At 32.2% G+C, this 17,144-nt stretch overlaps 1 protein-coding gene and 1 long non-coding RNA gene across 2 annotated transcripts in view; both read left to right on the top strand.

The window, feature by feature from the left end:
* Positions 1-969: 969 nt before the first annotated feature.
* LOC143054025 (uncharacterized) lies at positions 970-4,723 on the top strand. Its single transcript, XR_012971547.1, has 3 exons — positions 970-1,246; positions 2,631-2,810; positions 4,449-4,723. It is a non-coding gene; the product is annotated as an uncharacterized LOC143054025 (long non-coding RNA).
* Positions 4,724-8,187: 3,464 nt separating this feature from the next.
* LOC143054023 (uncharacterized) overlaps positions 8,188-17,144 on the top strand; it is a 119,057-nt gene continuing 110,100 nt past the window's right edge. The window contains exons 1-3 of the mRNA XM_076226867.1: positions 8,188-8,254; positions 9,080-9,259; positions 13,756-13,837. Of these exons, the coding sequence (XP_076082982.1) occupies positions 8,227-8,254; positions 9,080-9,259; positions 13,756-13,837 (290 nt within the window). The 5' untranslated portion in view covers positions 8,188-8,226. The remainder of the gene's footprint in view (positions 8,255-9,079; positions 9,260-13,755; positions 13,838-17,144) is intronic.

Below are 17,144 nucleotides of genomic sequence, written 5' to 3'. Positions count from 1 at the left end.
TAAGGATCTACTTTGCTGGAGCTCACCTTCACTAATTTATTCGAATGATATTTTCAAAATGTTTCTGTTATTTTATTTGCATGACAAAATGAAAGACGATATAATATCAATGGGTGTACATGCAAATTTTTGGCATTTTTAAAAATGTGTATTTATTAGATGTCTTTTAAAGGAATCCCAGAAACAAAACAAAAAATCTTTTGTCGAGCAGTTGAAGGCTGTGCACCGCATTTTTTTCATTATGCTTGTAAGGTGTCATTTTATCGCGCTTTTGTAGCATTTTTTCCCTTCCTGTTCATTTGCATGTCTTTTGTCAAATTCATTTTAAAAATTAAACCCTCTACTGTAAAAAAGATACATCTGGTAATCTTTGCATTTGAAGCACGTCTTATTTTCTTCTACCTATAGGATAAAACTCTCATATTAATATGTGTATACCAACACGATTAATCATTTGATATAAAAAGATAGTTATATAAATACGGATATTTCTTAGAATTGAGGGTCATCCTTTAAAAGTTAAGGTCATCATTTACAAATTACGGTCATCTTAAAAGCAGTTACGGTCAGCCTTGTTATGAATCTCTGATTCTGTTACGGTCATCTCGATTGTGATTTACGGTCATCTTGGCGATTTTTTCAAATCGAATTTCCCGTTTCATGCACATTTCTCGGAAGTAATTAGTGATTTCCGAATGATTCTTTTATAAATTTACATCGTTTCAATGTATGATTTGTAAAGAAAATGATATAGAAACACTTTAACAGACAATACAGAAACTGACCTAATTTTTCATCCGACATCTTGGATGACCGTGAATGCAGTTACGGTCATCAGCTTTACCCCAGTGTATATGTTATAACTGAATAATAAGCCCGTCCTTTCCTGTCTAAGGATTGTATTAAATTGTGCTGTGACTAATACTGAGACTAACTAACTGTATCATTGACTTTACAGATTACTATTATACGAATGCAAAGGAAGGTGACACTGTGTCACTGTCATGTACTTCAGAAAAAATAAGTTATACCTCCTATTCTGGATATGTATCACCTTCAGACCCATACATTGTAGTGGATGATATACTGTTCACATTTGACAGCTGTTCTCATACAAACAACCATGGTATCAAAAACAAGTGTGACAACCAAACAGCATGTAATTTCGTCGTGACCAATACACTGGTCGGAAGCGCTTGTGGAAATGGTGGAGTGGGAGGCCTGAAAATCCAGTATCATTGTGTTCGTAAGTATATAATGTTTTAATGTATTTTTTATAACCAAAGAACAATGTACACTTCAATATGTAAATGCATTCAGTGTGGAATTATGTTACTAGTATATCATGTACATATTATAAATGCCAGATATTTATTAATAAAATCCTAATTTAAGGCTTAAATATAACAACACGGATTTATTCACATCTGTAAAATATGAAGATATGAATAAACAATATATTTGATTTATCTTCAAACACACATTTTAGTTACAGATGACTTTCAAATACGTACTATAACAACCATGTCATATATCTATTGTCAATCTGGCATTTTCCATGAAAAGACACTATTTATCATTAAAAGAATTAATGATATGGAATTGTGTAAACTTTGCTTAATAAGAAATTTAGGAATTGATTTAAAATTCTTCAATGCGTTAAAATAATTAATGTATTCCTTTTTTTTTGTTGCTAGTTGAATAAGTCATTATGATTAATAAGGGATCAGTATTGATAACAATTCAATAAATATAATGTGGTTATATAATGTTTTTTTTTTTTTATTTTGCCATTCGCTGTTCCTTACAAAACGGTAAAAAGGTTCCTTATATACACAAATGTATTTTCCTGAAATATGAATGTTGTTATATACTAGTTCACTATCTGCAAATAAGACGTGTGCTTTGAGTTTTGTCAATTAAATGTAGTTTTCTGAATGAATAAATGAATGATTTTATTTTCATAAACTAATACATAGCTACAGAGAAAATAACAGTTCATATATAACACATATTTTGTTTCGCATGTGTGAAAATAAATAACAATATAATAGTATTACAGTTCCTCTAACCAGGAGGACAGACTTGCTATGCTTCTTCATCATTTCTCTTCTTTCTATATTTTTGCAAATTTACAAACATGATTTTATGGGAGAACGAGCAAAACATTAATCAAATTTATAACGACTGAGTGAGATGAAGTAAGCTTTATTCAAGACACTCGTTTTAAGATAACAACAAAATACAATAAAAAAGGGCTATTTATTTCGAACAGCGGTATACTACTGTTGCCTTTATTAAAACTATAGAGACCTAAAACGCATGCCAGTATGACAAATATTTAAATGCTAACGTTCGATAACCTAGATGAAACTTTAGATCTCATGATGCCTGTTTCCTTTCTGATTATAATATCAATATTCGATTCGTATATAATTTCAAACACTTTACACATTAGCATACTTGACGAACAAAATGTTATTCGAAATCAAGTTGCCTTTTCCAGCTTATAGGAATGCACATTTTGTTTTGTATAACATATAGTATAGGCTGCTACTTAAAATTAAAATTAATATCATAAGGAAAAGAAAGGACAAAACTTATCTTATTTAGCATATTTCTTGTTGTAGGCGAAGGAGCCTGGTCGAACTGGTCAGGTTATGGATCGTGTACACGTACATGTGGTGGAGGATACCAGACACGTACACGTACCTGTACCAATCCATCCAGGAATTACTTTGGTTCTGACAGTACCTGTAGAGATAGTCGAGATTACGAACAACAAAGGTGTAACACAGGAACATGCTCAAGTATGTTTACGATTAGAAGGAGAATATTGTTAATTATTTGTTTGATTGCAAAAACTATTTAAGAAATTGTTTTTGTATTTCTGTTCTTTTTTCTCTCAGTTCTTTAATATAAAATTAGCCACCATTTAACTCCAAACAGAACTTTAAAAAGACGATCGACCTTTCAATTGTTTATGTTTTTGATGTCAGTTTTCCAGAGGTTACTTATCCTTTTATGATTATTTGATAGAGGGTTGCTGTCAACGAAGAAGTTATTAAACCAAGAGACACAACCTTGGAAGTTGAAGTCATTCATTCTCAAATTTTTGCTGAAGCCAAAACGAGTTGGTTGACCGTTTTGGAATATCTGTTTCACAGATGACTACGATTTTTTTTTCAATCGTCGTAACCACAATCCTGTCCTCTTATGCACGAATTTCACCTACCGAATTAGACTTATCACATGGTCTTCACTTACAGGATACCCACGAGGGATGACACATATGGAGCAGGATCTACTTACCTTTTCCTGAGCACCCGAGATTATCCCCGGGTTTTGGGGCTTCGTGCTCTTATCAGACCTTTTGTTAAATTAGATTGTATGTTTTCTTGATTTAGATCGATGTTGAACTATTAACCAGCTACTCGGTATTGCTCCCTTTTGGACTCCTTAAGGGTTTATTTCTTACCTAGATTTGTATCTTCTTAATCGGTTTGTGAGATTGGAGATTCAGAGATATTTTCGTCTTTTCGTCTTTCCATTTAAAGATCTTTTTTCTGTGCCATATTTTGTTTCTAAACTAGAATAGTGCTTTTATTTCGCAACTAGTTTATGATATATTTTGTATAAAATACTGAACAATAATTACGCTTTGGGAATTCCCCCTTTTAAAAGCACACTTTTTATATGTCCTCTCCAAATATACTGTGTTTCTTGTTTCTGCTGCGCTTAAAGTTTTTCTCAGAAACGTTTGCTTATTCATAAGAGTGATCTGTTAGATTTGGACGGAAGCAGTCCGGTTATATGCAACAGGATTATTAACTTTTTGTGTTTGACATGAATGTTATGTTTAGGTAAGTCATAAACTGTAAATCATAGAGACCCAGATGCTTTTGATATGAGGTCCTTGGTCAATTATCTGAAAATTGAGGTAAAGATCATTAATCAAGGTTATTCTGTAATTTAAGCTTTTTAGAGTGTAAAACTTTAATTACAACTCCTGTGAAACGTTAAAGGTTAACGACATACGGTTTTTAGATTTTGAACTTTGCTATCACTTTATACTGCGACATGATAAAGTCAAAAGACTGGGCGGCATACGGCATTGAAAAAGGTCAACCGGACTATATAAACTGGAAGTAGTATTCATGCACTTAATTAATGTAGAACGGCATAGATTGAAAATAAATTGACAACGCCATGGCTAAAAGATATAAAAAGACAAACAGGCAAATAGTACACAAGACACAACATTCCTTTAAGTACAAAAAATGAAGAATTAGAAGGGGCTGATCACGCGTAAAACCTTTTTACCTAATTGAGCGTGATATTGTTAGGTAGAGTAATACATGTAGTAGCTTACATCTGCATGTTTTGGTCTTTGGTGGCCTTTAAAAATGTCTGCTTCTCCATTGTTAAATCTTCATTGCTTCTTTTAGAGTCTGGGAGTACCTGCAGAGACAGTTACTTTCAGCCAACATGTTATGTCCACAATACGAAGGGGTATATAACTATGACTGGTGCAACATGGACACAAGGTTGTTCGTATACATCCAATACATACACATCTACATACAATGAATTATCTACCATGCAGAATTATTGCAATAACCACTACGACTGCAGTGTACAGATATCTGGCGGTAACATGGCACAGAACTGCTACGTTCATTACTACACACAACATTCTTACTACCTCCAGCGTTCATATATAGAGTACTATACAGCCTGGTAAGTGAAAAAAGTTATGGAAAACACCAAAAATTCAGTTTTAAGGTAAAGAAAAGAAATAGGTATTTAAAGTTCAGCCATTCAATTCAATTCAATTCAAAATTTTATTGCCGATTAAAAAGGTTTGTTATATATACAAACAAACAAAATCAAATGAACTTAACACAATAATATACTAAATTCATTTACCAACGTTCTAAATGGATTGTTTAATAGGTCTTATCCTAAAAAGTATACTGAAAAGTAGGCTTACAGGATTACAAATAGACGATTTTGCCTATTGAGAAATTACCATATATTAGAAAATAACATTAAACCTTAATATCACAAAAATCTGAAATATATATTTTTTATATGTTAGAAAATTTGCCGAAAATTATGCTGTTTTGAAGGAAACAACCAATCTACACAAATAGGTCCTATTGATCGATTGTGTTTCATTAAATGAATTACAATACAATGTATATTCCAGGTGTGGTGTTTGGAATGGTGGATGGTGCACCCAAAGCAGAACTGTGTATTACGCACAAATATATTATTACTCAACTCGCACAACTTCCATCTGCGGTATTCTTTACTGGAATTACGTATGTACAAGTAAGTATAAGTATAAAAGGATCATCAATATATTTATAATGCCCAAAGAACTGTGTATGCACTAGTAAGTCTTAGTTTAAATGGAGCATCATAATAACAAGTATGCCTGTAAAACTACATATGTACATGTTAGTCTTTAAGTCAGTTTAAATGGAGCATCCAAATAACAAGTATGCCTGTATAACTACATATGTACATGTTAGTCTTTAAGTCAGTTTAAATGAAGCATCCAAAGGATAATTATGCCTGTGGAACTATATATGTACAGGTAAGTCGTAGTGATAAAAAGGGATCATCCATATAATAATTATGCCTGTGGAACTACAAATGAACAAGTTAGTCTTATTTTGAAAGGAGCATAGATATGATATTAATGCCTAAGGAACTACGTATGTACAAATAAGTCTTGTTTAAAGGTATCATCCATGTAATGATAATGCCTATGGAACTACGTATGTAATGTAAAGTAAGCCTTAGTTCAAAGGGAGAATCGTTATAATAAATATGTCTGTAGTACATATGTTTGAAATGAAAAACATTCTAAGTATCTTGAAGCTACTAATAGATTGCATGCTATAGACATATAATTGATTTATTAGCTAATGAAAAAATAAATATTTGAATTTTATTTATAAAACTTATTTTCAGTACCTCAATGGAGTATTTGGGGGTCATGGTCAGACTGTTCCACATCATGTGACAGAGGTTCACAGAGAAGAACAAGATCATGTAATAACGCAAGAACAACAAATGATGGATTTTATGTACATTGCGCACAAACTAATTCAGAACTCCAAGATGAAGAAACAAGAGAATGTTTGTTGGTTGGAACACAGCCATATTGCACATGTATGTAGTCAGTGTTAAATATGGAAATATCTTTTGTTTTACAGGTACGTGTATTTTGAAGTTGATGCCTAATTGAAGTCAACTACATGTTTTCTTTAATTCACGCTATCTAGATTTACTAAGGATTTTCGATATGTTAGGTTTCTGTTAAAATACTCGTTATAGTGAGGACAACTATAACGTCTGTATTAACAAGAACCAAGGTTCTAGTTTACAGGAATGTCATGTGGATTGTAAACAAATACAGTCGAACATGGCTTAAAGATGACGAGTTGTCCATACAAAAAGACATACTGCCACGTCGAATTTTAGTTAGTGTATGGAATGTTCAATTTTAATAAGAATAATATTTACCAATGAAAAAAAGTTAAATTAAAATAATATCGAGCTCTGAGGAAGTTCAAAACGGAAATTCCCTTATTAAATGGCAATATCAAAAGCTCAAAGCTCATACAGTTACACATCAAACGAATGGATAACATCTGTCATATTCATAAAGACTTGGTAAAGATATTTCCTATGTTGAAATAATGGATTAAACCTAGTTTTATAGCTAGCTAAACCTCTTTCATGTATGACAGTCTCATGAAACTCCATTACATTGACATCGATGTGTGAACAAAACAAACAGACGTAAATGGTCAAATGTCAATATAGAGGTACAACAGTAAACACTGTGTTATAATCTTAATCACAATAAAAACAAACACATATATAACAAAGAAACACAAAAGGGCAATTACCATAAAGGCAAAGCACATAAGCAACTAGAGGCTCTCAACAGCCTGTGTCGCTCACCTGTATTTACTGATGCTTTGAAAATCATGTAAAATAAAGCTAAAATGATAATCAATAGTATTAGATATTAGATATTATAATGATATTTAAGATAATAACAAAAACTGCAAAATTTCCGTAAAATTACTAACTCAGGGGAAGCAACCCAACAACGGGTTGTCGGATTCGTCTGAAAATTTCAGGGCAGATAAATCTAAATCTGATCTTCTGCCACCTGTCAGATTTGCTCTAAATGCTTTAGTTTCAGAGATATAAACATAAACCAATAACTACATTTTACCCCTACGTTCTATTTTCGACCATGTCGGCTATGATGGTTAGAAGGTGGATTCATCATACACATTTTTAAACAAGATACCCTAATAATGATTGTGGCCAAGTATGGTTAAATTTATCTCAGCAGTTTCACAGAAGAAGATTTTTGTAAAAGATTACAAAAAATTACGAAACATTGTTAAAATTGACTATATCAAAAGGGCAAATAACTCCTAAAAGAGTGACAATTTTGGTCATGTCGACTTATTTGTAGATTATACTTTGCTGAACATTATTGCTGTTTACAGTTTATCTCTATCTATAATAATATTCAAGATAATAGCCCAAAACCGCAAAATTTCCTTAAAATTATCATTTCAGGGGCAGCACCCCAACAATGGGCTGTCGGATTCGTCTGAAAAAATCAGGACGGATAGATCTTATCCCATTGTCAGATTTGCTCTAAATGCTTTAGTTTCAGAGATCTAAGCCAAAAACTGCATTTTACCCCTCTCTTCTATTTCTAGCCATGTCGGCCATGATGGTTGGACACATTTGTTAAACTAGATACCCTAGTGATGATTGTGGCTAAGTTTGTTTAAATTTGGGCCATTAGTTTCAGAGAAGAAGATTTTGTAAAAGTTAACAGACGACGACGACGAACGACGACTGACGTTGAACGCCAAGTAGCGAGAAAAGCTCACTTGTCCTAAAAATGAAAGACAAACATACACAAAATTACCATAGCACAATAACACAATGACAGGATGTACAAGTACGGAGCCACGTCAAATGGATATCACATAAAATACACTAAACAGCAACAGTTATATTCAAGAAGACAAATAAAAGAATAGAACATGTTATATAGAACGCAAGTTCTATAATATTTGTGAAAAATTTATATAAGATTGTATGAGAACTATGATATGAAATTTTATTACAGACTGTTCAGAGAAACCAGATCGTTATAAAGAAATAGATAGTATGTCACACAGTACAGATTCGGTGTCAGGTAAATAATTATCAAAAAAGGGATTCAATTTGCAGTATGGAAATTACGGACGATTATTGTTCTGATTCGAATATACTTCTTGCAGGACAGAGACGTTAACATGAAATGTTTATATTTCAGAACCAACAACAAATCTTCGCTATGTTGAATTGAGCATATGAGGTTTTATGATATACAAATTACAACTAATTGCTTTTGGTATATGCTACCTTTAAGTGGTTGCTCTCGAGTTTTTCCCCCATTTAAAAAATATCTTTACCTCTCTAGAAATGTATGCATAGACGTAAAACATTTAATCAGCATGGAGCTAGTTAGAATCATATTCAAAACAGTGTGGCTGAGGCCATTGATTGACGACCTAAAATATCCCATTGACTGGGACAGATTAGGTGAATGTATGTCTGAAACGCCCACTGCTCACTATTTACTTATTATAGAATTTAAACCGTGGGGTCATCAAAGGTTCTTAACGTCTTTAATAATAAAATAATTCGAAAAATTAATCAGGAATAACCTTTATATTTTTATTTATATTATTGATATAAATCAAAACATCGTGTTATTCCTGATTAGTTTTTCGAATGACTTTATTTATGTGTTGAGAACCTTTGGTGACCCCACAGTTTAAGTATCATTAAAAAGTACATAGTGAGCAGTGGTCGTTACAGACAAACATTCACACAATCTGTCCCAGTCAATGGGATAATTTAGGTCGTCAATCAATAGCCACAGCCACACTGTTTTGAATATGATTCTAAATGTGAATTAAACAAAAATCAATTTAAAAAACTTTATTATGTTTTATGCAATTTACATTTTCAATAGGAAATGGAATCATACTAGAAAGTGACATCCATGTTGTACGATGTTGTGGGCTTATTCATAAATGGGAGATTTATCCTAAGAATACTGGTGAATTGATTTTTATTGTTTGGCGACCAACTGGAAAAGCTGGAGAGGAAAGGAAGCGTACCATTGTAGGCATCAATAAAGTTACAGTTACTGGTAGGGTTTGCCTATAAACATGATACTAAGTTCAGTTTTTTATTCAGTGTGGGTTGGATTTATGTCATATTTCTTCTTAGTAATAAAATTTAGAATGGTAATGGAGAATGTGTCAAAGAGACAACAACCCGGCTAAAGAGCAGATAACAGCCGAACGGCCACCAATGTGTCTTCAACGCAGTGAGAAAATACCGCAACCGGAATTGGGTCTCAGCTGTACCATTAATAAAAGTGTGTACTTTTTTTTAGTAAAAATGGACGTCACACTTAACTCCAAAACATATACATGAACTAAAATAAAATAAAAACAAACAAGACTAACAAAGACCTGACTTGGGACAGGCGCAAAAATGCGGTGGGGTTAAACATGTGTTGTGATATATCACCCCTCCCATTTACCTCTAGACAATGTAGAATAAAGAAGCACATAGTAATACGTACAGTAAAACACACGTTAAAAGAAGTGCGAGTTCGATGTCAGACAGGTAACAGAAGAAACTAGTAAGTAAAGTAACCCATACATTAAAACAGGACTACTTCCAGTTACTGACATTCCTGCTCCAGACCTCAAATAAACTGATTGAAAGATTATGTCTTCATTATATGAAATCAAGTACAATCCCTCCTGATAGGTGTTTAGTATCATACCCTCATAAAATATATGAGAAGAACATATATGGCACGCCGTTATTATATTTATTCAATTTCGAGATATCTTATTTAGTTAAATAAGATATCTTATAAACTAATTGAGATATCTTAATAACAAAATGAGATATCTTATATATTAATTGAGATATCTGATTGATTAAATAAGATATCTTATATATTAAATAAGATATCTTATTAAAATTTTTATAAAGATATCTTATTAAATATATAAGATATCTTATTTAAAATATAAGATATCTCTATTAATTTATAAGATATCTTATTAACTGTATAAGATATCTTTTATATAGTTAATAATAGAGATATCTTATTTACTTCATAAAAAAAATTTCCATAATTTAATAAGATATCTCTATTAGTTTATAAGATATCTCTATTGATTAATAAGATATCTCTATTAGTTTATAAGATATCTCTATTAATTAATAAGATATCTTATAAAGTATGTATTTAAAAGATATCTTTATAAAGAAATAAGATATCTTATATACTTTATAAGATATCGTATTAATTAATAGAGATATCTTATTAACTTATAGAGATATCTTATAAACTTTTAGAGATATCTTATTAACTTATAGAGATATCTTATTTAATATATAAGATATCTCCATAAGTTAATAAGATATCTCTATTAGTTTATAAGATATCTCTATTAATTAATAAGATATCTTATAAAGTATGTATTTAAAAGATATCTTTATAAAGAAGTAAGATATCTTAATATACTTTATAAGATATATTATTAATTAATAGAGATATCTTATTAACTTATAGAGATATCTTATAAACTAATAGAGATATCTTATAAACTAATAGAGATATCATATTTACTTTCAAATTAAATAAGATATCTTATAAAAATTAAAGATATCTTAATACTTAATAAGATATCTTGTTAAATAAATAAGATATCTTCAAATTTGAATAAATATAAAAACGGCGTGCCATAAACATAACCCGTATCATGCCTTCAACTGGTTAGAAATATATGTGTTTATTTCCGAAGCAAAAACCCGGTGAATCAAAATTAATACCAAAATATGCAACCCTTAATGACCTGACTACATTATCGTAACTATATCCTTTCCGAATAAGTCTGTTTAAAGGTTGGGTTAGTTTTTGAGGTGAGTGCCTACATTTTTGTACTTTGTAAAGAACATCACGATATTGGATGTGAAATAGATATAGGAAGATGTGGTGTGAGTGCCAATGAGACAACTCTCCATCCAAATAACAATTTAAAAAAAAATAAACCATTATGGGTCAATGTAGGGCCTTCAACATGGAGCCTTGGCTCACACCGAACAAGCTATAAAGGGCCCCAAAATTACTAGTGTAAAACCATTTAAACGGGAAAACCAACGGTCTAATCTATATAAAATAAAAAAACGAGAAACGAGAAACACGTATAAATTACATAAACAAACGACAACTACTGTACATCAGATTCCTGACTTAGGACAGGTGCAAACATTCGCAGCGGGATTAAACTTTTTAATGGATCCAAACCTTCTCCCTTTTTCTGAAGCAATAGCATAACATCACAACATAGATACCTGTATACCGTAAAGTCGGCCATAAAAGGCTAGGGACAGGCACATAAAGAGTGGTTGGGTTGAACATGTGTGTAGGCACCAATCTCCCCTAACCTGGGACAATGGGACATCGACATGACACACCAGAAACTGCATAAAACAATAAACGAGAACCAAATATGAGAAATAGCAACAAACTACAAATGTACAACCATTCAACGACAGGCCCTGGAACAGATACGCAAAGAACGTGACTTGACAGTGTAAACTAATTTCCTGGCGCCCCTCCCCCCCCCCCCCCCCCCCCATTAACCTGGAACATTGGTGTAACATATGAACAAACTATAAAAAAAACCAGTTGAAACGGGCTTAACTCATAAGATCGATACATAGCAGAAGAAAAATAATCAAAACATCGAAAGGTACATGTATGTATACATTCCTACAACAACAACAAAAACAACCCATTAAGTACAGATCTGAGCCTGCTTGCAGTTACTGACAGCTAATTCAAATCATATAGTAATGAAATAAATCATGCATCTACATGTATATGATTATTAAATCATTACACATTCAACATTTAATGTATTTAATGTAAAGAAGTCACTAACATTCTGAGAAAAACAGGAACTTTTGCAATAACTTAAGTTTTCCTTAAATTTATGTATTATAATAACTGCAAATCATGATACTATTTTTGGAATTGATGACAAAGCATACCTGTCGATTTTAAAAGTTTCCCGTGTTTCAGTGCAGAGTTTTGCACAATAAAGACGTAGCATGCGCTCTTGGAGAATATGCTAAATAAACATAATTTCCCATACCAGTAAACATTATATGTATAAAGAATTGTAATTTTCATATACAAGGGATGATTTTTCTCCAATATTTGGTTTCGAGCATCACTGGCGAGAAATATATATGTTGGAAACTGCCGTATGGAGCTTCAAATTAAGTTTGGTATATTAAAATTTAGTTTTTACAACTATTGACTATATAAAACTATTTGACAGTTTTACTTTTTTTTGAACGATGTATTATAGAAATTGTATACCATTTTAAAGTCATAGACGAACAATATGACTTTGTCATAGAACTAGAGGCTCTAAAGAGCCTGTGTCTCTCACCTTGGTATATGTGCATATTAAACAAAGGACACAGATGGATTCATGACAAAATTGTGTTTTGGTGATGGTAATGTGTTTGTAGATCTTACTTTACTGAACATTATTGCTGCTTTCAATTATCTCTATCTATATTGAACTTCGCCCAGTAGTTACAGTGGAAAATATTTTGTAAATATTTACAAAATTTTTTAAAATTTATGAAAATTGTTAAAAATTGACTATAAAGGGCAATAACTCCTTAAGTGGTCAATTGACCATCTTGGGCATGTTGACTTATTTTTATGTCTTACTTTGCTGTTCATTATTGCTGTTTACAGTTTATCTCTATCTATAATAATATTCAAGATAACAACCAAAAGCTGCAAAATTTTCTTAAAATTACCAATTCAGGGGCAGCAACCTAACAACGGGTTGTCCGATTCATCTCAAAATTTCAGGGCAGATAGATGTTGACCTGATAAACAATTTTACCAACGTCAGATTTGCTCTAAATGCTTTGGTTTCAGAGATATAAGCCAAAATCTACATTTTTACCCTATGTTCTATTTTTAGCCATGGGGGCCTTCTTGGTTGGTTGGCCGGATCGCCAGACACATTTTAAAACTAGATACCCTAATAATGATTGTGGCTAAGTTTGGTTAAAATTTGGCCCAGTAGTTTCAGAGAAGATTTTTGTAAAAGTTAACGACGACGGACGACGGACGACGCCGGACACCAGACGCCGGACGCCGGACGCCGGACGCCAAGTGACGAGAAAAGTTCACCTGGCCCTTTGGGCCACGTGAGCTAAAGACTGAAAGTAAAAAAAGAAAATATTCAAATACTGACTTAAATTATCAGATGCAAATTATATTTTTCAGCAGCAAAACTCTAATGACAATTTAGGTCTATATATAACTACAAATGTTCTAACTAAAGGATAAAAGATTTAGGAAGTCATGTTTTTTCCGTTACGTAAAATTTTTCTATTATTTCAAATACCACAAACAACTAAATATATCGCAAGAAACCATTAAGGAGCGGTGTCTGGATTCCAAGGTTAACATTATGACGTCCTTTTTAGAATTGTTAAACATTTTTCAATAGTACAAGTAGTTGTAAAATTGAGAATGGAAATGAGGGAAATGGGATTAGCTTGTGTTTGTTATATCTGCAGGAAGTGATTTAAATAAGAAGAAGGGATATAAGCCATCGAATTCAGAACGTATAGCTATTACTGCAGGAGATATGATTGGAATGTAAGTATTAATCTCTCTCTCTCTCTCTCTCTCTCTCTCTCTCTCTCTCTAGTAATTATGATTTTAGTTTTTAGGGTACGTTCTACCCTAAACAACGCAAGATATCGAAAAGTTGATTAAATTTATGATGAGGAGAAGACAATACAAAGTTTGAATGGTCCAAAGAAAAACAATCGATGTTCATAAGCTCCCTTGAACGCAACATGTTTGAAATGACACTTCAAAGATTAAGTGCGTTCAAAGCGCTTTTCTGGATTAAACTCCACCAGGAGTTCTAGAACCCAAAACATTGAAAGGTACTGTTTTATAAAGATTAAACCATTGGTTTCTGTTTTTTTTTACACTATTAATTTTGGAGCCCTTTATATAGCTTGATGTTCAATGTGAGCCAAGTTGTAAATGCTCCTACTTTGACCTAAAATTGTTTACTGTTTGTACATTATGACTTGGATATAGAGTTGTTCCAGACATTAGCATTTATACCATATCTTATTTATAAGGATGTATAAGTACTTGAATACGCCAAGTAGCCATTAATACATGTAGCTTGCTGTTCGCGGTGTCAGCCAATGCTCCGTGTTGAAGGCCGTACTTTGATCTATGGTGGTTTATTTTACAAATTGGGACTTGGATGGAGAGTTGTCCCATTGGCACCGAGTCTCAGTCTATTTCAATACTGAGTATAGTGTGAACAATATGGAGGAAAATATCAAAATATGACTATCTACTTTTGTTAGTATAATTTGTCACTCAGGTCACGGTACTTTGATATATGATACATGTAGGACCTTGGATTTGATTAGATCACGGACTGAGCAAAAATTTTGTTCTCTGCTTCGTTTACGCTTTAAGCCACATTTGCAAAAACGTTTAAATATCTCAGCGCTCAGGTTCATTCACGCGAACCATCAACGTTTCACCAAAATAGAATCAAATGAAGTTTGTAAATACATCATATCCCTTCCTGTTTAATCGATATGTTTCTGGGATAATTATCATCAGGTATATAAGATTGAAAAATTATAACGCGTTTGAACTCTTCATAAACAACAGACAGACTTGGAACTTCATATGACTAGCGTTGTTGTTGTAGATGCGGTCGTAGTTTTATAATAGGTACATAACATATAATCTAAAAAGTTTAATCTAAATTTAGAAACATTTTGCTGCATTCTCAAAGGTATAATGAGTGGATGATTCGTTCCAACTCGGATTCGTATCAACAAATTCGTCCCAAGTTGCCTGGTCAGTTCGTTCCAAATTTTTTAAAAACTGGTCAGTTCGTTTCAACTTATCCAAGAGCAGTATCAAACAATATAAACCTTTAAATAGACTTCGTGATTATTTGAATTGTTAATGCTGTATTTTATATCATGAAAGGCATATAAATACTATCTAAAAAAAATCTATGGTTTATTAATTAGGAAGAAAGATATATATTGGACATGATATATTGATAATTATTAATTATTTAGGTAAGTATTACATGACAATTCAATATTTTTAATATGAAAAAAGTACTAACTAATGATATTTTGAAAGAAATAGTTATCATTATAATTGATTATTGTATTTCAATGATGTGCGCATAATATCATCAAAAGAGTAAAATCGGCCTTAGCTCGGGTCCTAAAATCATTAGTTTGAAAAAAAATATGTGTTAGAAATCTGCAAACTAAAATTAAATTTTGTTAATCTGATATACAAATCTTTGATTTTCTATATTAATCTTGTTTTCGAAGAAAAATATAAAAAACTGGTTTTAAAAGAAAAATAAAATTGTCGCTCAAGTGACTCAAGTAGTTTTCCAAATGCAGGATGACGAAGGATTGGTTTTTATAGAGAAATGCAGGATGAATGATAATTCATTGGCGGGTCTAGGGGGAAGGGGAAGGGGGGGGGGGTTCCGGGGGTTGAAATGGCTGGATCCGCGCCTGTAATTGCTGGATAGCTTGACACTAATACACTGTTTATGTAATTCATCTAAAAATAGTATCAATAATATTTTATGTCCCAGATTTCATTTGCAATTCCTTGCAAACAGAGGCATATATTACAGAGCATATATATATCTGTTGCAAGGAACATCTATACTATTAAACGAGAAGACCTCATTTTGGGTGTCGCTTCTCTTCTTTCCACAATAAATTAATCAACACGCCTATGTTTCCTATAGGTACAGTGCATAGTCGCATTTGTCATAATATACAGATAAGCGCTAAAATTATTCATGTGAACTTTTGATACCTTTTCTGAAATTCTCCAGTCATTAAATCTTTTACAAAATTCATTTATTACAACAACAACAAAAAAAGATGGTATGATTGCCATGTTGAGACAACTCTCCACAAGAGACCAAAATGACACAGAAATTAATAACTATAGGTCACCGAACGGCCTTCAACAACGAGCAAAGCCCATACCGAATACTCAGCTTTTAAAGGCCCCGAAATGACGATGTAAAACAATTCAAACGAGAAAACTAGCGGCCATATTTATGTACAAAAAATGAACGAAAAACAAATATGTAACACATAAACAGAGACATATAATACTTTTATATGTATCTGACATAAACAAACGACAACCACTGAATTACAGGTTCCTTACTTAAATGTCCATAACATACTAAATGTATGTTAAATTCAAACGAGAAAACTAGCGGCCATATTTATGTACAAAAAAAGAACGAAAAACAAATATGTAACACTTAAACAGAGACATATATTACTTTTATATCTGACATAAACAAACGACAGCTACTGAATTACAGGTTCCTTACTTAAATGTCCATAACATACTAAAGAGGCCCCTCATGGGGGGGGGGGTCCTAATAATCACATAATCACCATTTTTTTGCCAATATAATCACATAATCATTAAATATTTGCTTATCTTTAGTAATCAAATAATCATAAACTAAAAATACAGTCCTAGGTAATCAAATAATCATGAAATATTTGGCTTAATAATCAAATAATCATTAAAAAAAACGGCCAAGTAATCACATAATCAAAAACCCCATGAGGACCCTCACTAAATGTATGTTCATATTGAAATTGATAGAAAACCAAAAATTGGGAATTTTGGAAATGAAGGAGGGATAAAAAAACATTTTCCTGTCCCCAATAACCTATGACTTATGATACATTTACTGAAATTCTCCAGTCATTCAATATTTTACAAAATTCTTCCAACAACACTTTACATACTTTAAACTACGGTCTGAATGCCCGCGATTTCGCGGGTGTGTTCTAGTGATGATAAAACAATGAAACACTAAATTCACTCCCCGCTACATTTTATG

Source organism: Mytilus galloprovincialis, chromosome 12 (assembly GCF_965363235.1).
Source record: "Mytilus galloprovincialis chromosome 12, xbMytGall1.hap1.1, whole genome shotgun sequence".
Classification (NCBI taxonomy): domain Eukaryota; kingdom Metazoa; phylum Mollusca; class Bivalvia; order Mytilida; family Mytilidae; genus Mytilus; species Mytilus galloprovincialis.
This window is presented reverse-complemented; position numbering and strand designations above follow the sequence as displayed.